Source organism: Passer montanus, unplaced genomic scaffold (assembly GCF_014805655.1).
Source record: "Passer montanus isolate IOZ18808 unplaced genomic scaffold, ASM1480565v1 scaffold39, whole genome shotgun sequence".
In the NCBI taxonomy this organism is placed as follows: domain Eukaryota; kingdom Metazoa; phylum Chordata; class Aves; order Passeriformes; family Passeridae; genus Passer; species Passer montanus.
Genome location: NW_024368707.1, coordinates 5,846,204 through 5,867,407, shown reverse-complemented (window position 1 = coordinate 5,867,407; position 21,204 = coordinate 5,846,204). Strand labels below are relative to the sequence as shown.

The window sequence follows — 21,204 nt, the reverse complement described above, 5'->3', positions numbered from 1 at the left end:
TTTGGCAGTGCCTGTGTATAATTGTCTAGGGCAAAAAGAGTCATTGTGATTGCACTCGATGCAGAATTTTGAAGGCCTTTGCCAGGATTATCTTGTACTGGATTCTGCTGATGACATTCAGGTGCTGAAGTGGCTTTGCAGTTGGCTGGATTTCTGACTGAGCAGCTGTGCAGCATTCACAGTGAGTGGAACCTGTGCTTGGTTGGCCTCTGACTTTTATGAAAGCATTTTTGTGACTGACTGTTGTAATTTATCCTACTGCTACCTTGCAAACTGGCCTCAAGAGGAATATTGTTTGGGATCTCTTAGAGTTAGTACAAAATCACCAGCAGAAACATTTTAAAGAATGAAGCTCAATGAATTGGTTAAAAAATTCTTCTTCAAGAAGAAAACTATCTCAGTCTGGCCAGCTGACATGGCAGCCTTGCTGGTGTTTGAGGTCTGGTGTGTTTGAGAGGAGTCGTTACACTGTGACGGGTGACCTGTGGCTCTTCCTTCAGAGACCATTCTCCTAGGGAAGCCTCGCACCTGCCTGTTGGCAGTCCCACTGAAACCTGCTCAGATTTCCTCACTCTTTTGCCTCAGTGTCTTTGGCTCTGACCCCATGATGAGGCAGAAAGTTTTCCTGGGAGTTTGGGCTTGTCAAGCTGAGCTGGGATCAGATCCTTCAAAAGAGGGGGCAAGGATGGAGCTTGCAGGGAATTAATCTGCCACTATTTGGCATCACTCTCCCCACTAATACCTTCTGGTCTGGCTAAATCTCACATCACAAGTTTTCATTTCCCTTCCAGACAGCTGTGATGGTTACACAAGTTCAGCTGCTTTTGTTAACTTCACACAATGCCTGACCTTGAATTCTGTAATTTTCGTCGTCTAGCCCTTGCATCTCACAAGAAAGGGAGGACAAGTGCCTCCCGTCATCTTCCTTATGCCTCTAATTATTGTATCCTGTCTTTTTCTGCAGTTCCTCCCTAATGTAATCAATCTCCATCTTTCCATTCTTGCCTCCTGTGAGAAGTTTTCGAGCCCCTAATTATCCTTTCATTTCTGAACTTCTGCTGGGTCCTTTTTGAGCAGTGTACTTTTGAAGTTGCTTTTTCAGCCTGATCTGAGAGGATGCACACTTGGCTTTAAGCAGCCTGGGAGGGGGCTGGGGATCGTTAACTTCAAATGCGGCGCTTTCGGCAGGGCTCTTTTCCTGACATCAGAAGTAGCCACACCGAGGGCTGGGGAACACAGGAACGTTCAGAGATGTTAATGGAGCCCCTCACAAAAAGCTGCATCCCAGACTGATCCACCTCCTGCCTTTTGTGCAGCAAAACAGACACGTGGCACTGAGCCAGAGCCCCCGATGAGGCTGCCTTGCTGCCTTTCTCAGCACCATCTTGGCCTTCTTTCCTGTTTTGTATTCCACCTTACATTGAGATTTTTTTGTTTTCTTCCTGCCTGCTCTATGCCATGGCTTTCTATGACACCTGTCACCTGATGGCTGAGCTCTTTATCCACAGCATTGTCTTTTTTCTTACTTTATTAAAGCTTTTGTTATTACCAGATCCGAGCCTTGGCACCCTGGTGCCCGACCATTTGTGTGCTCTGCCTGTGAAGATGCTGGCTTGGCCTCATTATCAATTCACATGGCCTAATGATTTCCTGTCCTGGGTGTCCTGCAGTGACACACCTGTGCCATATTCCAGGCCTCACTGGGGCTGCTGTCATTTGGGCTGCTTGTTCCTTGGCACATTACAATATTTCCTTCCCACACGCTGCCTTCAGAGTTTCCCAAGGATGGATCTCACACGTATTTCTCAGCAAGCTCTCTAGAAGGGGGTGATGCTAATCAGTAAGGGGATTAACATGTAGCCAAACTTATTTTGACTAACAAACTCGATGGGCTCATTTTAATTAAGCAGTAATTTGGAACAAATGAGAAGATAAGAGGTAGCCACTGCGGCATTTGAGTTGTGTTACAGGGACTGGCTCTGAGCTGGTTTCTGATTGCTGCTATTTACATTCCTCAATTCTGATTAGACTTTAACTCTTAGCGACACTGAGCAGTGGAAGCAGAAGAGGGCTAAGTCAGGTAAGCAGAGGCACTGCCCAGAACTGCAGAAAAGGGTTTATGTTGTTTTCTGAAGGTGGTAAGAAGGAGCTTGGCTGCTCACATTACTTACCTGGTTTTGCCTGTGGGCTCCTTTCCCCCCACCTCTGATTGGCTGAGGGCATTTTATTAATTCAGGACCTGATAACCAGAGTGCAGATTAGTCTCAGTCTGTGTAGTCAGGATGGGATGCATCTGGTAGTGTTTGTTCCTAAGCTTGTTTGTGTGTTTCTCCCTTCACAGCCAATGCCAGCCTCTGTCAGCTGGCACAGCCTGGCACAAGGACAGATGAATGCTGCAGAAGGGGTAAGAGTTCTGTTTGTTACAACTGTTGACAGCCTTGTCCCTCAGTGCACACAGAATTCCTACAGCAGCCCTGCACTGCCCTTGCCTGGCTGCTGCACCAGCAGGGATGTGCCTGCCAAAAAAACCCAGCTGGGATGTAGTCCTGGCAAACAGCTGTGGTCACTGGGAGTGCCTTGTGTTCATGATGGGAACCTGCAGGACCGAGCTCCTCACAGGGAGAGTTTGTCCCTTGGAGCTGCTGAGCAGCCTGCTCTGGTTGGTTCCCATCTGTTTCTGCTCAGAGTGACTCAAATGTGCATTCAGCTGGCTGCTGATACGGGGCACGACTTGCCCAGCCTTGGCAGCAGGAACTCACACCTTTGATGTTTGCTGCAGCCTCCTGGTCCTTTTCCTCACATGCACACCACAAGCTTGTACTGCTGCTGCTTTCCTTTTCTCCCTGGCTACTGGAAGCTGTGACAGGCAGGTGACAAATAATGACACTGGTAATCTGATCTGCTTTGGTCCTATTGCCTTTCTCCCGTGCTGCTTGCATTCCATGGAGAGAGTTGTACAGAGCTGACAAGAGGGAGAGGGGAGCTCAGCACCTTTGGCTGGCATTTGGAGCTTCTCCTGGCACAGCAATTCAGAGGTGCTGCTGGGAAGAGCCCTTACACTCCTGCCCTTCCAGAGCTCACGCTGAAGTGGGAGGGACAGGAAGGGCTCTTGGCTGGCTGGTAGCCCTGCTCCAAGGCTGGTGACATTCCAGCTCGTATGGCAGTCAGGAGCCCCGTGTGAGCTCTCTGCATGGGAACATCAGCTGGACGTGGGTTCTGTCCTGGTAGGAGCTGCTGGAGGAAGGAAGGTGACCATCCCCACCCCAGCAACAACCACGACTGCAATTTTTTTATTCCTGAATGAGAAATGAAAACTCCAACCAAAGGCTTTAGACAAACCATGCACCTCTGAAATACTATAAAGAATGTAGGAGTAGAAGTTGGGAAAAAAAAGAGATTACACCAACTAGTATCAATTCTTTCCTTTATTTTCTTCCCCTCTGTTTTTTAAATTTTATTTTTTATTTTTTGGTTGCTAATGGGGGCACGAGACAGCCTCACTTTAAGATGCCTTAGCTTTGTGATACTGATTTAGGATACCTGTGGAGACAGGACATGGTTAGCACAGGAGTGTGTGGTTCACCCCAGATCAGCCTTCGTTCTGAGAGACAGGTAATGACTCATTAACAAACCCCACACATTCTCAGCCCACATTTCCTTGACACTGAATCTGAATATTTGCTGCTATTTAAAAAAGTACAACGTTTGATTTGTTGATTTAATCACAAAACAAAACACATGAATGGAAACACTCATTTACGTGACTATTGCTTATACACCTAAGAGGAAGAGTTGGCTGCCAATGTCCAGACACAGTTCCTTCATGAGAGAGAGTGTGCTCTGACCAGAGCCTGCCAGGGCAAAGAAACATTCAAGACTGAAATATGCTGTGCTTGAATTCACCTTTGGGCTATGGGGAAGGATGGATGGGGCAGGGCCTGGGCTACTTGATGGGCATAATTAACCAAAAACTGGGGCTTTGCCTGTGCTGCCACACACACAGTTTGTATATGAAGGAGGGCTGAGGCTGGATGCAGCTCTGAAGTGGTTTCTATTGAAAAAAAGAGCTTTCTATGCCCACCTGCATTATGCACACACTGTGGTGTGAAAGGGATTCTGGAAAAGGAGTATAAACTGTTTTAGAGGAGATTTATGTGATAATTTTATACAATACATGTAGTAAATAGAGTATTTTTGTTACACATTTTTGTAACAATCCTGGTGTTGTGGGAAATGACTAATTAATGTAGACAGAACTGTAGAACTGAAAAAAACTTAAACCCCCTCCCCCCAGGTAATTACAGAAAACAAAACCTGATTCTCAAAATTTCAATTGTCATGTCTTTTAATTCAATGCTTGCAACTGAAGTTAAAGATCTAGGAATAGATTTAATTTTTTTATTAATAAATAAAGTAGCTTGTACTTCATTGAAGACTTGCCAACTCTGCAGACTTATAAATAATCTAATTTAATGCATTTTTTTCTGTCTATCTACAGCACTAGACATAAGATTACAAACATCTGATCAAACCCAAAGGTGTGTGTGCTGTTGCAAGTTCTGTGTAACTGGTTTTGGATCTGATTGTGACAGAGCTCCTGGAGAGAAGAACGTGAGAGAACAAAGTATCTAAATGAACAAACAGCATTTTAAACGGAACTAATATTTCCAGCCAATCTGGCCTGGTGTAGCTGAGGATTGCGAGGCTGAAGAGACATCTAGGCTTGGGATTTTGCTTGAGGTGGTGCTGTCTGAGTGGGAAAGGTGAAAGCACAGAAAGATTTCAACACCCAGTGACAGCCAATGTCCTTGATTTTCCTCCAGCCAGTCACAGTCCTGCAGTCTTTTTCAGAGTCAGATGCTGTGCTCCTCGCTGGGAATGCTGCAGCTCCATGCCTGTCACTGACAGCCTTGAGCAGTGTGCAGGGCAAGCCTTGCAAAAATCCCACACTCCCCCTCATTTCACAATAAATCACCCAGGCAAGAGTTTTTCCTCCCTCATTGAACTTTTTAAGTGATGGGTTTTTTCCACATACATGGTAAATCTTGATAGAAAGCATTTAACAGTGTGCACTAACAAACTTATACAACATGTACATTACATATATATATTATATATATAGAATGTTCTATATACAAACATATACATCTTTTTAGATCTCTACAGACTACAAGAAAATTGATAATTATAGTCACAAGTGGTGAACTTAACAGAAATGGTAATTGGTAACTGTCTGGAAATATGTAAAATATGTAAGAGTGGAAAGCTGTGACCTGATGGGGAGTACTAAAGAAAAGTTGCTTAAAAGTTTAGCATTAAAAATTGTAAGTTTGAGGGCTGCTAAATTCTCATTTCTCTGTTGCATAAAAATGCAAATGGAAATCTACTGGCAGGGTTTTTTTTTTTCACCCTGGTGTTAAAGTAGAGACTGTTTGTTGGCAGCCAGAGTCAGCTGGGCCTTGTGTAAAGACTTGTTGAGGACACTTTTCTCTCTGGGTGAGCTGCAGTGATCAGCAGTCAGAAGCTGCTCTTAAGTTTTCTTCAAAGATCCCACAATTCCAATCAGCCTCTGGGGCTGCTTCTGACTGCCACACACCAGGGAAGAATGGAAAATAAGCTGGCTGCTGGACATTTTGAATGCTGCCCCAAATGATTTTGTTGCTCAGAGACCAGTGGGTTTGGATTATAGGCCAGAGCACAGGCCCAGTGAGTACAGGTTTGAACTGAAGGTCAACTTGCCATAATGTTCTCCTTTATTCCTCATTCTTGATGCCTGCTTAGAGCAGTGCTTCCTCATAGGCACCAGTGGTTGCTTCTGTGACCCAGCCCCTGGAAGGAATTCCCCAACCCAGTTCCTATTGGCATCAGATTTGGTTTATGCTTACACACAAACACACAGAGGAATCCTCTTGGGTCACGGGCAATTCCAATTCCTTAGCTCTCAGCAGAAGCCCAGGCATTACTCAGGCACTGACCTTTTCCCCTGCAAGTTTCTACAGTTCTGACAACATAGAGCAGTTTCTCCTGTGCTAGAGAAACTTGTGGAGTCTCATTCCCAGTTGAGCTAGACCTGTCAGGGCCATCACTTTGATTTTGGCTACAGCAAAATGTAAAAATCCTGTAAATCATGAAATTCTGTTCTGCCACAATGGGAATTTAAAACTTAATACCTCAAATCTCTTCCAAGCCTTCAGCTTGTGCAGTGGGCCAATTGTGAGGCCAGACTTGTGGATGGTACAACTTCCTGGGCTGTATTTTATTGTAGGTAAAGGAAGAAGAAGGAAAAGGTGTTTTTGAGAGGGACCATATGAACACTGTGATGATACAAACACAGTGAAATTAAGGTCTAGGTGGGAATGGGATGGTGCCTGTCTCCATCAATGTCCATTGAAGAGACAGATGTTACACTTCTTCAAAAGAATAATTTTAAAGGCTGTTTTTCCAGCTTTTCCTCACTTCCTTTTTTCTAATTTGAAACTATGTCCAGACACATGAAAACAAGCCTTCAGTGCCTTGTTTTCAGCCCAATCTTGGAAAAATTTCTAACCTAACAGTTGACTTGTGTGGCAGTGAGTCTTGTAGGATAGGGTGGAGCACTCCAGCAGGACAGGCAATGAATCCAGCTTACTGTTCTCTCCTGTGGCTGCAGGTCGCAGAGTTTCCTGCAGCATTCACTGCAAAAACCAAACAAGCCACTCTGAAGCAGAAGCAAATTACTTTTAGCAGTGTGAGCAGAGGACAAATTGCCACTCACCCATGGTGTCACTTTATATCTGTGCTCCATACATATGTTGACAATGGTTTTCCATGCTCCTCCCTGGCCCACTGTGTTGTGTTCCTGCTCCAATCTCCCTTTCTGTCACAGGTTTTGGGGGGGTTTCTTTGCAGGCCCCCTCATAATTTCAGCTGAGCACTTAAGCTGCTCTGCAAGCTGCTGAGCAGCCTCTGTGAGCAGTGTTTGATGGGAATGTGGTTTCCCATCTGGCCTTTCCTAACTTGAAGAAAGGCTTTCCAAAGCTGTTTTTCTATTCCTGCTACTGGGAAATAAGGCAACCAAGTGATACAGACTCCATGGGGATGAAAAGTGCCACAGCCCCCCTTCAAGGACAACAGATGAATCTAGAGCACATTTTAAATGTATAGATTGGGATGATGTTTCATGTGCTCTGAATTGCAAATAAACCATCTATGACATGTCTTAATGATCTTGTTAGATAGTGCCTGTCCAGCTACCTGCAAAATCGTTACATTTTGGGGATAGGATTTTAAATTTATTTATTTTTCTGGTAGGAGTTAAAGAGCATTGCCTTGAGCAAGGCTTTTCGAGGGAAATAAATAGCTGATAAGAAAATGCAGCTCAACTCATTTTTATGTGGAGAACAGTAGCAAACATGCTTGAAATGTCCTGGCTTTTTATAATGTAACTTTTAAAAAATAAAGATTTTTGTAATTTAAGGTGTTTTTTTCTTTTTCTTTTTTTTTCTTTCTTTTTTTTTTTTTTTTTGCTCAGAATAGAAATAAATCCCATTTTTCTTCGGTCACAACATGCTTCCTTTTTCTCTTTTTTTTTTTAAGTTGGCAATTAGTCATGCAAAGTTTTATAAGTGCATTAACATTCGAGTTTGTACAGAATATTTTTAACCAGACGCACTCCCCACAGTTCATACCTACAGCTTCTGAAAAACTACATGCCACAGTGATGGTTGAGTTCCTTTTGGGAAAAATTGGCCACCCCAAGAGTCAGCTGTTGGAACGACCCTCATGATTCCAGCTTCCATCCCATGGTTTGTAAAATTTCTCCTTGACGTCCACTGTGATGAATCCAACAACAGTAACAGGAAAACATCTTCTAGGAGAAAAAACTGTCTCTGGCCAGTGACTGGTAGATCTGGGAATAAAGGCTGCTTCCCTGAACAGTGTTCTTAATAAAGCCACAAGCAGCTTCCTTGAAAGTCTAAAACTGGTACCACTTTTTGTCCTTGTATTTGAGCATCACCTACAGAGATGGGGAAAAAACCAAACAAATGGCAATCAAACACGGCCCTGCACATGAGAGACCACACATGACCTAGGCCCATTAACTGTCAGACTTCAGAATTAATAAATGCAGAACAATGCAATACTTCACTAACAATGTCAGCAGGTCTTGAGTCCACTGAGATCTCATATTTAATTTCATAGTCATTACATTTAAAAAGTGTTGCCTGCTATTGCTGGTTTTACAAGACTTTCCCTGAGGAACTTTAACTACTTTTCTTCTTCAAAAATTAAAGGAACTTGCTTTCTATAGGAATAAAAAGACACTTCTCTATGGAGCATAGTAGATATGCCCTGACTATATAAACTTCTTGCAATTCAAGGCACATTCTTTCTGCCTCACACTAACAAAAGCCAAGAAAAATGTAAAGGTCTTGTCCGGAGATGTGATGCACATTAAATGAAAAACGTGCTTTGATGTTGTTTTATCTTCAAGAAAAATCATTTTAGTTTTCCCAGTCTTAACAGCGTGGGATGGGAAAGCTTTCCATTTCTAGCTCCAAGCACAGAAGCTATTCCTATTCCTGGCAAGGCCTATTCTACATAACAGTACCACAGGGCTGTACTAGTAATGTTCTCCTCTTCCCAGTAAGATCTGTAAAGGTTCCTCTACACTCATCCACCTACCTCTTTTCTGCCCTACTGCATGGAAGTGCTGCATTAAGTGGCTTAAAAAAACCAAACCATAACGAATTAGTGAGAAAGGCAAGATGAGAAGTGCCATGTTCTAAATTCAGAGGCTAACAATGGATGCTCATTTCTGGAAACGTGAAAGGAAGGGGTGTGTTTGTTTTTGGCATTCTGATAGTTTGGGAGCAGGAACAATGCCGTGCCAGCTGACATGAGCACGCCTCCAACACCAGGACTGGCTGAAGGGAGAGAAGGGCACTTGGCTTTCCCAAAGGGAAGCACAGGCTGGGTGGCAGGGTTGGCAGTTCCCAGTTGCAGGGTGTGGGTGCCAGGGCTCCTACCTCGTGTGCATGTTTGGAGAACGCCTCTGCGCTGGCCATCATGCTGGCAGTCCTCTCATCCAGCTCGCCCAGCTTCTGTCCCCTCTCGTCCAGGGCGATGCGCGCGCGAGTCAGGTCCCCGATGACCCCACCCGCGGCTCCCCTCACGCCCTCGATCCCGCCGGACCCCGGGATGTGCTGGGCGAGGCTGCGCGAGGCTTTTCCTGCCGTGGCCTCGCCAACTGCAAAGGGGAAATGGACGGACAGAGAGACAGGGGTGAGCTCCTGGCCTGGCTCTGTCAGCGCTCCCCAGGCCTGAGCTGCCTCCTCGCAGCAGTGACATCATTCGAGGGGCAGGTGGCACATCTGGAAGGCTTTGCTCTGCCACCACCACATCTGCAGTGCAGTCATGTGCCCCCCACTCAGCTGGTCAAAAGAAGCTGCCAAGGTGAAGGAGTTAAGGAATGGCAGATAAGGATCCTCCCCTTTCTCCACGAGGTCAACTCTCTCTTTTCATCAATCACCTAAATCTTGTGTACTGCTCCATGCTTAGATAACGAGGACAGGGGATCTCAAGAATGAATGTCTGCCCCAAAACCCCCAAGCAATAAATTACTCACAAAGCTCCTCCCTGTCAAAAGCTTGTCCACTTCCTCCAAAAAGTCCTTTGAGGAAGCCTCTGTTTTGGGCTTCTGGTGTTTCCACGGGAGTAAACAAATCCCCAAGCATGTCCTAGTAAAGCCAGAAAAAAGTCCATGTGAAAGGTTAGTGAGGTGAACGTGGTTCTAGGTGTCTTCTTGATTTTCATTAACAAGACACATGCACTGGACCTAATCAACTAGTTTTAAAAGAGTCTGCTGTGAGAACAGTATGGTGCAGGTAATATTTGTGTATTCTGACAAATGCTTGGGCTAACTGGACTCACTCATGCTTTCAAAGGGACTTGGTTTGTCACTGCTCAGTCCCAGGTTTGTTACCAGAGAAAAAAAACCCTGCAGCTAATATAGAATGAAAACACCAGTGATAAGGTCACATTTTGCTTAGAAACAGCAGAGATGACACTCTAATTGAATAAACAATTTGTTGTGCATTATGTATTTTGCTTTAGTGATTGCCCAGCCAGGCTGGCAGTCACCCTGCTTTCTTTTTATAGCACACCTGAGTTCAACGCTTGCCAGCAATTCAGAGTTTGGTGGTTTGTCTTTTAGTTGATTTTTTTCTTTTTAAACAAAATTCATTACCTTCCTACAACCTTCCCCCACCCCATTAGTGTGCCATCAGCATTGCTAAATAAGCACATCTGCTGAAGGCGCTGCTCTGGTGCCACATCTTGGAGCAGTCACTCCCAACAAATGTCAGGCTCAGATTTATTTGCAGAAGTATTAGGAAAAGCAGGCTCTCTGGAAAAAAAACTGATGGGAAAAGTGTGCAGTCCCATTAGTGTTTGAAACCAGGGGGCTGTGTGTACTGAGAACAGTTTCTGCCCTGTTGCTCAGCTCTGTGTTTGCTCAGGCAAGCCTCAGCAGGCAGATCCAGCTGCTGTGCTGCACACAGTGCTCGCTCCTGGGGGCTGAGTGCGAGGACAGCGCTGTGACTCACAGCCACTGCTCCTCTGCACAGTCACCTGCTCTGGGGAGAAAAATTACTGCAGCCCTTGGAGCCTGAGTGGAGCTCTCATGCAGCCCACCTTTGTTTTTCAAGTAGCAGGTGATCCTGGGTCATCTGCGTTCTGTACACATAAAATGACCATGCAAACCTTTTTTTGTCTAAAAGTAGCCACACTCCAGCAGCACAGAGAAGCAAGGGCTGTGTTTCCCTTTGCTTGCTAGTTGCATAGTGCTGTTAAGGCTGGTACAAAAAAAAACAACTAGCATGCAACAGCCTCTTGCTGTAGGTCCATAATCTAAGATGCATTGGTCAAACCTTTAGATTATTTTAAAATTGGCTCCTTGCAAAATAATCTTTCTGGTGTGCAATGTTCGCTCCTCAAAGTGCCTTTTCAGACTTGAGACAGACAGTGCTGTGATGTGAGTTGAGCAGCTCAGCACATGTTATTCCCTAGGGCATAATGAGTGCTGGCAGGACCATTTCTTTTATACTTCCATTCTGGTTCACTGCTAATTATATAACCCAGAACTTATTCCCCCTCTTTTTTTTTTCTTTTTTTTCTTTTATTAGTCATGTATCTCCCTGTAACCTCTCACAATTCCTTCTCTTCAGTAAATGACATTTTAATTTGCATTTTCATTGTAAAATAACCAAACCAAACCAGCCCATCTCTAACACTGTAAAGACTTTTTGCACAGGTGAGAGTGCATGAAAAAGCCCGAGGAACAACAGAGCTGCTGACCTCTCTCAGTTGTTTGGCATCATTCAGTCAGGGCAAGTGGAGAGGAGCAGATCTGTCCTTATCAGGGCCAGTTTTCCCTGATGAGTGAGGCCACTGTCCCTCCCAGACACAGGCACCAGGGTGAGGTGTGAGCCCTACCTGCAGGTTGTCACACATCTCCTGGCTGTAGGTCAGGCGCTGGATCTCTGTGGGAGAGCTCAGGTACAAAGCCTGCCCTTCGTTAGTGAAACAAAAGGTCCGTGCTATCCTCATGTCTGTGACAGGCAAATAGTTGATGTCCAGCAGCGGGCGAAGGCTGGGCAAGCTGAGGAGAAGCAGATTCCCAGGTTAGTCACCAGCTGCCACACATGGTACACCTGCTCTGTGCCTGCATTTTAAACCAACACTTCCCTTTATGCTCTTCATAACTGCAACAGTTAAAGTACAGCTCTAAGCTGAAAAATTCTGCCACAAAAACGCTGCATTCCCATCATATTTTGTTTGCTTGCATGGAGGAGTTTCAGCTGCCTTGCCTCCATGCCCCTAAGGCTTCTGCTTCTGTCTGGATATGGGATGTGCATGTGGCACGGTACGGCTTGTGCCACACGGTTTGGCTGTTTGCAGGGCAAGGCCTGCAGGGACATCTGTAGGAAAGGGCCTGGCAGGGCCCTGCTTCCACCCTGTGGACAAAGGCTCCAGCATCACCTTTGCTGTCCTCCAGCTTCCTGGGGTTTGCTGTTCTGGACAGTACTTTCCCAAATTTACATGGCCTGGCCAGGGAAACAGGGAGCAGCAAGGTGAAGGTACAGCTACAGGGCTACTGCACAGTCAGCTCCTGGAGGGAGGGGACAAGGAAGGGAAACCAAGTGATCTGAACAGAAAAACTTCAGAAACGCCAAGAGTGGGACTTGGGACTTCACAAAGGATACACAGAACCCTTTACATGGCTGGGTTTTATACTTCTCTATACCTGACCCACTATAACTGAGCACATTATCAGGGCTTTCTTTTATCATAGCCAGCCATCCACTGTCACAGGCAGGGGATTACTAGAAAACACCAGGAGCTCGCTTTACCGTGCACCTGCCTGCCTTAACTCCCCCCATGGAGACAGCCCAAGGATCAGGTGTGGCTGCATCAAGGCAGGGAATTAACCACACCCACCGGGGAGTTAACGCAGAGCATCAGGTACTCTGGAGCTAACACAAGTGGAACATGACAGCACTGTGCCACCTCTTTGCTTAGTTTTGCCACAAAATGAGTTAGATAAGTACCTCAGTGTCATGATGTGCCCATTAGCACAAAAGCACGCCAGACAGACGCTGTTACAGAGGGTGACCACATCTGCTCGCAATAAAAAGGACGTTTCGGTGATGTTGTGGACATAAAGACATGTTTGGGAAGGCAATGAGAAGACTTTGGCTTGTTTTTCTGAACAAATGACTGCAAATTGATGATCACCCATATCCTGGGAGGAGGAAGGGGAATGCATGACAAGTTTCCTTTTCCTTGTTTTGTCACCGTCATCAGCACTGTGTGGATCCCTCCATACTTCATAGGGCTGGTGTGTCAGTGTCCCCATGCAGTCCAGGCACGCGAAGGTCAGCACGGCTCCCTTCAGTGTCAGGACGGTGCCTGCAGAACAGAATTTCCTCTCACTGCCACTGGCACCACAACCAGAGTGCTTGCCAGCACAGCACAGCTGACACCCAGCTTTTGTAAACACAGCACACACATTAATCCAGCCAAGGTGACAAGGCGTGCTTGCTCAGTTCTTTTTGACCACATGAGAAGGTGAACAAACAGCCTGCCAGTACTGGAAAGGTCTCAGGCAGCTGATATCTATAATGATGGATGTGATACATGCTGTTAAAGATGGCCTGTTGTTTATCTCTACATTATACTAGTAGAATATTTATTCCCCAGCAGTAAAATTGCTCCAAGTCTGGTGACCTTCCAGCATTGTTTTTCTAAACAAACTGGGGTGGGAAACCTCTGCTTCTGTGCATTCTCCATTTTTTGTCCATTTTTAAAGCACATGCTGCCTCTCCTCAGACCTGACCTCTCAGCCCTCTGTTCTCTCTGCTACACCATCTGTCACTCACTCAGCCAAGGTCTCTCCTGGTACAGCAACCTGCCAACATTTTTGTTTCCTTTCCTGAACTCCCTTCTGCTTCTCTGCAGCTTTCTGATACTGAGAGAGCCAAACTGCTTGCAGAATCCCAGACAGAACTATAAACAGGACTGTAATTTCACAATATGAAGGAGCTCTGGTAATTTCCTGGTCCTCACAAGAAATATGTAACTTTGCCTGTTACACAAGGCAATTGTTGGAACTAACACAACCAAAAAGTCTCCGTCCATGAGGCTGTTGGTCCCTCATGAGCATCTTTACCTGTGTGCCCTCCACTCAGTGAGTGACCACTGCTTGATTTTTTGGGACGCTTCTGCCCAAAAGGCCATACAAAACCATGCAGTTATTGCCCCACTGTACCAAGACAGACAAAAAGCAGGAAGGGAGCTGCACTCACCGCTTGGTGACACCATGACTGGCTCTGACTGCCGCGAGTCGTCACTAGCAGGCAGATTGAGGGACAGGATTATGACCATCCCGAGGCCCGTCCCGACCCAGAGGCAGGAGGAAACAGCAGAGTCGTTCTTTCGGGCAAAGGACTCCATGAAGTACAGAGCTGTGATTGCCTCCTTCGAGTCCCTGTCGATACTGGACACGCTGGAGCTTCGGGAACGGCTGAAGGAGTTTTCCCTGTTTTCTGCATAAATAAATACAAGCAAACAGGCATAAATTAGTGCTCCAGGAGCAGGCACAAGCCTGCAGCAAATACAAACTCCCTGTGGAGTACAGAAAATAAAGTTTTCTTAACCTGAGCAAACATTCTGACCTTAGCATGATACCAGCTTGCTGCCAGTGTATAAATAAGTGTGGAAAATGCTGTCAGACATCATCAGTTAGATCTGCATTAGAAATAGCTGCCTATTATGGAGATTAGCATGGACTAATTAGAATTTACAACAGCCTTAGCTCAAAGGACTTGTTCTAAATAGCACAAAATAATTTTATACCCATATGTTACCAATGCATTTAGAATTAATCCATGTATCTCATTGCTGCAGGACATGAAGGGAGATGCCATTACCAGCTTCAGAGCATGTGTCCCCTGCTCTGCTCTTGTTGTCATCACTAGGACATTCTAGCACTGCATTCACAGCCATCATTTATTGTGAAGGTATTAATAACTCCTCCCTGGGGAAAGGACATCCATTGCTGAACTGAACCCAGTCTCCAAAACGTCTCAGGGTACACATCCACTCTGGCTTCCCAGGGAGTGAAGTGAGAAACCTGCTCTGTGCCCTTGGCAACAGCTGCAGAGTGAGCTGGCACTGCCTGAGCTTTAGCAGCAGCATCAAGAGCCAGCTGGAGACAGAGCTGTGCTCTCCCCACTGCAAGTGCCCAGGTACAGAGACTCTCTCTGAGCTTTCCAGAGAGAGGTAATGATGAAAAGGCTGAGGAGCTCAGCTTTGCTTTGTCTAGTGCCAGGCAGGAAGCACGAAGCTGTGTGAGGGAGCTCCTGGCATTAGCAGGAACATCAGAGGCTATAAAGCACAGAGGGCTAAAAAGTTCCTGAAGAGTCAAGGAGCCAGAGGAATATGGGAGTAGGGCTGGCTGCTGCACAGTCCTTGCAAAACAACTCATGCCAGTGCTGTTGTTTACCAACCTGTAGTTAGACATGGGATCAGATCACTGGAAACCCCACATGCTCTTTTGCAACAATAAGAACTGGAGATGGAGAAATAGTTGAAGGTACTGGATGTGAGATAAAGGTCTTGCTCCTGAACCTGTCATTATGAAGCAGATCTGTACCTGGTACAAAATTGTCCTTTTTATAGATCAGAACAGTCACCTCTTCAGAGCCAATAGAAGTGTCTAAAAAGAGGAATAGTTTCTGCCATGGTTGAAGAATAAAACTAGAAAATTACTTTCTCACATACTCCAGCTTAAAACTGAGCTAATCCCCACACTGTATACATGGTTCCTGTGCTCCACCAGAGCAGCAGCTTTGCCAGTGAATCTCTTCCTCAGACAACAAACTGCAGCATTGTGTTCCCCTGCCCAGATGCCTCAGTGTAAAGTTATCCCTACACTGCAGCTCCCTGAGGAAGACTGGAGAGAACCAGGGCAAGGCACTGCTGCAAACACACCAAGTATTTCTGCGTGTGCTTCTGCCTTAAGTGCTGGCACACAGGTTTGGGGCACATTCTCCTGCTACTCTTTCACACTTGGGCCACCTTGTGTCCTTTGAGGCCATTTGGAGCATGCCAAAGATGAGTTTCACAGGACAGCTGTTCCTGGCACTTCACTTTCACTCTCATGGAAGAGAAGCTTATGTCTACTTGAACTTCCAAGCACTGCCCTCACCCCATTTCCACGTTTGTTTAGGCACTGTTGTAGCTCTCTAGTTGTGTCTCAGCACTGCTCCATGTAGCTGCATAAACTGGGATTGTTGGCTCATCTACAGACACAGCTGCTAATACCTTGAGAATAGTGTCTCCCATGACCCCAAGAACTTTGTACTCCTCCTGCAGGGAACAAGTTGGCCCAGCTCCCTCCTGAGCACTGACAGCTGCCAGGTAAAGAAAGGAAGACAGTAATTTCAAGGCAGAAATCATCATGGCTATATATATATATATATATATATATATATGTTTTCTCCCAAAGGGTACCTAATCTTTAATAAAAATGCTATTATGTAATTAATCTTCTCTTTAACAGGTGTATTAATATCACAGTCACATAAATTTCAAAAAACGGTGGTGCTCAAGCTAAGAAAGATGTTGAAAGGACAAATGCAGTTGGTGTAGGCGACATACACATTACTTTAAATATATGATGTGCCATTTGCATGTGTCATCAAGCTTTCTCCCTCCCTAAATTAACAAGAAATGTTCCTCACTCCTGTGCAGTACAGTTAACTAATACATCTCTGCAAAACTGACACTAACAGATATAATCTTTAGGACACTTTTGGGAACATACTGTGCCATTTTCTATTAAATACACTACTCAAACTGAAATTCTAAAGATCAGCAAGACATATGCCAAAATTTGATGTCATTAAACATATCTGAACAGCAAAGTCTGCAACTGCTATGTGACTTTACTGGCTGGCTCTAAAGCAAGGTAGAAATCTCTAGCCTTTCCAGATTTCAGGATAAAATTTAGTTAAGTCTTGTTCCCTGGGACACTTTTCTCGAAGAGATTCTGCTCCAAATTCTTCATCTAGAAAGCATGCAATTGTATCCTGGAGAAATACAAAAGCACTTTCCTTGGGAAGTTTTAAAAATTTGCTAAATTATTTACTAGTGTGCTTTCTATGCCTTAAAATGACATCCCATCTTCTCAAAGTTGACTTACCAGTCTGTAGCAATCCTTAACCACCATATTCCAGGTTTTGTGTTCTATTTTCCTTTTCTTGCTCTGCATGATGGGTGCAGCCAGAATGTCAGCTACATCTTTCTGCAGGAGTCTGAGCTAGAACCACTCCCTTGTCAAAGCTGATTTGGATTCTGTGCTTCAGTGAGGGGACAGGACACTCACCTGTGAAAAGCTCCTCAGAAGTTTCCGTCTTCTCCTCCTCTGGAGGACATCCTGCTACGTGGCCCTGTCTCATAAATATGCTTCTATCTCTAGATTGCTTCCTGATTTGAGGAAGCCCAGTATTCCCTTTTCTCTGAGAGGCACATATCCATCTCCCAGGATCCATTAGGTCCCACACAGCCCCTCAGACCACCACATCCTTTCTCCTTGTCCTCTTGCACACCCAGATTTCTTGGCTTTTCTCCCGTATAGGTCTCCAGGCTGTTCCTGCAGCTGGCAGCAGAGAGCACCATCAGAGGGACCCGGTGGCCCCTGAGTGCTAAGCAGTGACTGCAATTTGGGAGATGCTGCTCTTGGATGATGAACAGCTCTGAGCTAAAGCATTACTACCTGCAGTCAGTGCATTTTAAAAAGCTGCACTCCATGGGTCAAGGCCACACAGAATAAACACCACTGCTGTCCTAAGAGTAGCCCTGCTTACTTCAAAATGTTTGCATTCAGCCCCATCCTATGTAGGGTTTGGGTTAATGAGGTGCAGATGGAAACTCAGGAACCAAATTCCTTTGTGACACTGGATTGGTTGTTAAATTTGGGTGATGAGCCAGCAGCATACAAACAGAGGCTTTATGACTTAAAAGCAACCAAAACCTCTCCAAGTTGCTTCCCACCTCATGGAAAAACACACAGGACACTTCAATGCACAGGCAGGTTAAAAAGGAAGCTGGTGCTTTCGAGTCCTCTGTCCATCCTCTGTGCAGTGCAGTGCTGCTCGTTGTGTGAGGATGTCCTGATTCCATGGAAGTGCTGGAGCACTGGGAAAGCCACCCACAGCCACAAAGGCACATGCATTGCAAAAGGACAGGAATGACTGAGCCAAACATCATCATGACATGTATAAAAAGCAGCCCTGAGCAGTTGTCCCAGCCCCTTCCTTGCCTGACAGAGTGTCCTGCTGCAGCGCACTGGTGTCTAGGGGAACATTTAATTTAGGGCTTAGGGGTTTTCTGAGAATTTAAAAGATTGAGTAAGTGATTCCACGTGTTTCAATTCACCTGTACAGAGCAAAGACTGCAAAGGTTTGGGTTTTTATCCTTTAACTTCCTTTTGCTTAGCAGAAATAAAACCAGAATTTCCTCACTTTCCTATGGAATTAAAAAAACTCCACATGTATGTTGTTGCTCAGGGGAATGTTCTGACTTGGCTATTCTCAGCTGCAGCAAAAGCTTTGTTAAGGGGAACACATCCTCACATATCCTATCTTCCAGGAAACTGTTCCTTGGATTTTTATAAAACAGTGGAATTAGGACTAACAAAGTGATTTTCTTTATGAAGTTAGGAATCAGAAAAATAGAAGTATCACTTGTTAAGAGGAATGAAAAAACCCAACCTCCCAGTAACAAAGATCAACATTTTCATAGCAAATATTTACATTCATTACTGAAGAGTTTTTCAATTGATTGTCAGTGTCTTGGATGCTATTTATAGGTTCTTTTCTGGTTATAAAGTAATGAGTAATTGATCTGTTTATGAAATATATACAAAAGCTGGCCTTTTTGACATGGAAATCAATATAATCAGGGGGGAAAAAAAAGTGGAATCATTTATATTCTCCTCACTTGGAGAACTCTAAAAGTTTTAATCCAAAACCACCAAACCTAACAGAGGCCAATGGAACTATTTAAAACATTTGCCAGTTTAAGACCATCATCTTGCATTTTAAGACAAATCTGTCACTTTCAAAATTATGTAGTCAGGAAAGCATTCAAAGCTCTGAATGTCAAGAGAAATATATGGTAAAGGAATTATACTTACAGCATGAATTTGTGCACAGCAGCATCACAGAGACACAGAGACCAAGCATGGTGCTGATGGCCATGCTTCAGCAACACCGAGGAGAAAGGGGCAGGATGTAACACACATTAAGGAACACTGCACATTTGATTAGCTATAAAACCAAGATTTTAACAGCACCACTCTACAGCTGCATTCCACATAACACAACTCACTAGAAAGCAGCAGAAGTTGTCCTAAGCACAAATAATGTGCTAATAATCTGGAATTTTACTGCAAATTATTTCCTACCAGAACAAGTTATATAAATTACCCTAAAACTATGCTGTGGATATGCAGCTTGCAGAGCTTTCCAACCACTGGAATGGCTGTGGCTGTGCTCTCATGGAGCTCACAGCTGTGGGATGCTTCACCCTCCCTGGAGAAAGTTCTGAAATGTATTGCCCTGAAGTTGCTACAATTAAGGCAGTGTAACCTGCAAGGTTTCATGGAATTCCCACTGACACAACACTGATGGAATGGATGGCAAATAAAGGCTTGAAAGAGAAAACAGATTCAAGACAGTAGACCTGGATCTTTGGTATTTCCAGATTATAGTAAACTTGAGGCTTAAGTTTTAGTTCAGCAAGGTTTAAAATCAGAAGGGAACTGTCAGAGCAGAATTATTCTTCATGTTGAAAAAGTTGAAATAATTTCTATGAAAATGCAAAAGATCTTTGCAGTAAGAATCTATCTAACTTCCATATTTAATTGTATGAATCACTTCTCTTGACTTACACAAGCAAACTGTCTTTAACATCACTAAAAGCTCAATTTGGACTTAGTTGATGAGCTTGGACATGTGTTCTTTAATCAAAGACATCACAATTCTCTAGAACTGAAACCCCAACTTGAACTATCCATTCTGCTGAAGTATCTTTCATAACACTGATGGTTCAGGAAAGAATAACTTGTATACCTTTTATACATGGAAGTACCCAAGGGTAAGGTGGAGATAAAAGGTGTCATGGAAGATGATGAAGCCATGGCATGGCAATATCCCTGCCTCCACACCTTTCTCACCTGGGCCACCCGTGGTGCTGGGCACCTCAGCCTCATCCCCAGGCTGTCATTGGGCGGTTCAGGAAAGAATAACTTGTATACCTTTTATACATGGAAGTACCCAAGGGTAAGGTGGAGACAAAAGGCATCATGGAAGATGATGAAGCCATAGCATGGCAGTATCCCTGCCCCACACCTTTCTCACCAGGAGCACCCATGGTGCTGGGGACCTCAGCAGCACCTCACCCCAGGCTGTCATTGGGGTGAGAATTCAGAGATCCAAAAAACCCTGAACCTCCAGGGGCATTGGAAGTGGAAGAGGCAGGCCAAGGGAAGTGACCATGGATATAGCAAAACACTGTGTTGATCTGAAGTGATGGCTAGTAAGGAAAAAACCTAAATTTGAGTACTTAGGGTATAACTCACCCTCAAATTCAACATGCCTAGAGTACAGTGTGAAATTAGCTTCACCTGGAATCAAATCATTATTTAAATTAAAACTGACTAAACTGACTAGACATTCAGTGACTGTAAGAACAACAATGTTTTCATTGAGTTAGTTGTTTTAAAAACAAGGAAAATTTGCAGATTCTCATAAGAAATCAAGTCAATCCTAGTAGAACCTCACAGAAAACATACTCCAAGGAAAGTAAGAAACACACTTTCTAGATCTAGAACAGGTCTTCTCTGCAACATTTTCATCTGCAGAAGTGCACAGACAAGAAATATGGTGATAAACAGAAATGTTAGTGGGAATGTGGTTTACCACAGTGTCTCTAAGCTTTTTGCTTTTATACAAGTCTTACCAATTACACTGATGGCAAAGTAACTTCAAACGCTAGCAAAACTGAAATGATTTATAGGAAGAATCAACACCATCAGCCCCTCCCTGAGAAATTAATTAATTAATCAAGCAAAGGGCTTTTCCATATGCTATGGAAGTCCAGCTGTGAAAAGCCATGGCACTCAGGGGCCTCGTGAAGCGTGGCCCCGGGACTGCTGTGCCACGTCCAGGGGATCAGGTAAGAGTCAGTCTGGCTTGGCTGCTTGGGGGTCGTTCAGAAATGATCCACTCTGCAACACAGACAGCATTGGCAAAGGGAATGTGCTGGAGAACATGAGCTGCTCTGAAAACCTGCCAGAGAAGCAATAACCTCCTCAGAGAATTAATTTCTGCAGTTAACTACCCTTGTGATCAAAATGAATCCCCAACTGTCTTCCTTAAGTCAGGCTTCTGCCTCAGTAATTTATGTCCTGTCCTTTTCTCAAGAGACACAGACAGCTGACTATTCCCTTCCTCTCTGCAGTACCCAGCCATGCATTTGAATAATTTTGTGCTTTTTTCCCCCCCAATATTTTTCTAGATCAAGCAACCAGGCCCTTTTTCTGTTTCCTTGGAGGCCTAGGAAGCAGTGCCTTAAAAGCTACACCAACCATCCTCT

At 44.6% G+C, this 21,204-nt stretch overlaps 1 protein-coding gene across 9 annotated transcripts in view; it reads right to left on the bottom strand.

Moving 5' to 3' along the window:
• Nucleotides 1-3,407: 3,407 nt before the first annotated feature.
• STXBP5L (syntaxin binding protein 5 like) overlaps nt 3,408-21,204 on the bottom strand; it is a 189,269-nt gene continuing 171,472 nt past the window's right edge. For all 9 annotated transcript variants that reach the window (XM_039717752.1, XM_039717751.1, XM_039717758.1 and 6 more), the window contains 6 exons: nt 13,848-14,087; nt 12,591-12,951; nt 11,476-11,641; nt 9,608-9,719; nt 9,009-9,229; nt 3,408-7,996 (listed from right to left, as the gene is read on the bottom strand). In XM_039717752.1, coding sequence (XP_039573686.1) covers nt 7,955-7,996; nt 9,009-9,229; nt 9,608-9,719; nt 11,476-11,641; nt 12,591-12,951; nt 13,848-14,087 — 1,142 coding nt within the window. In that variant the 3' untranslated portion in view covers nt 3,408-7,954. The remainder of the gene's footprint in view (nt 7,997-9,008; nt 9,230-9,607; nt 9,720-11,475; nt 11,642-12,590; nt 12,952-13,847; nt 14,088-21,204) is intronic.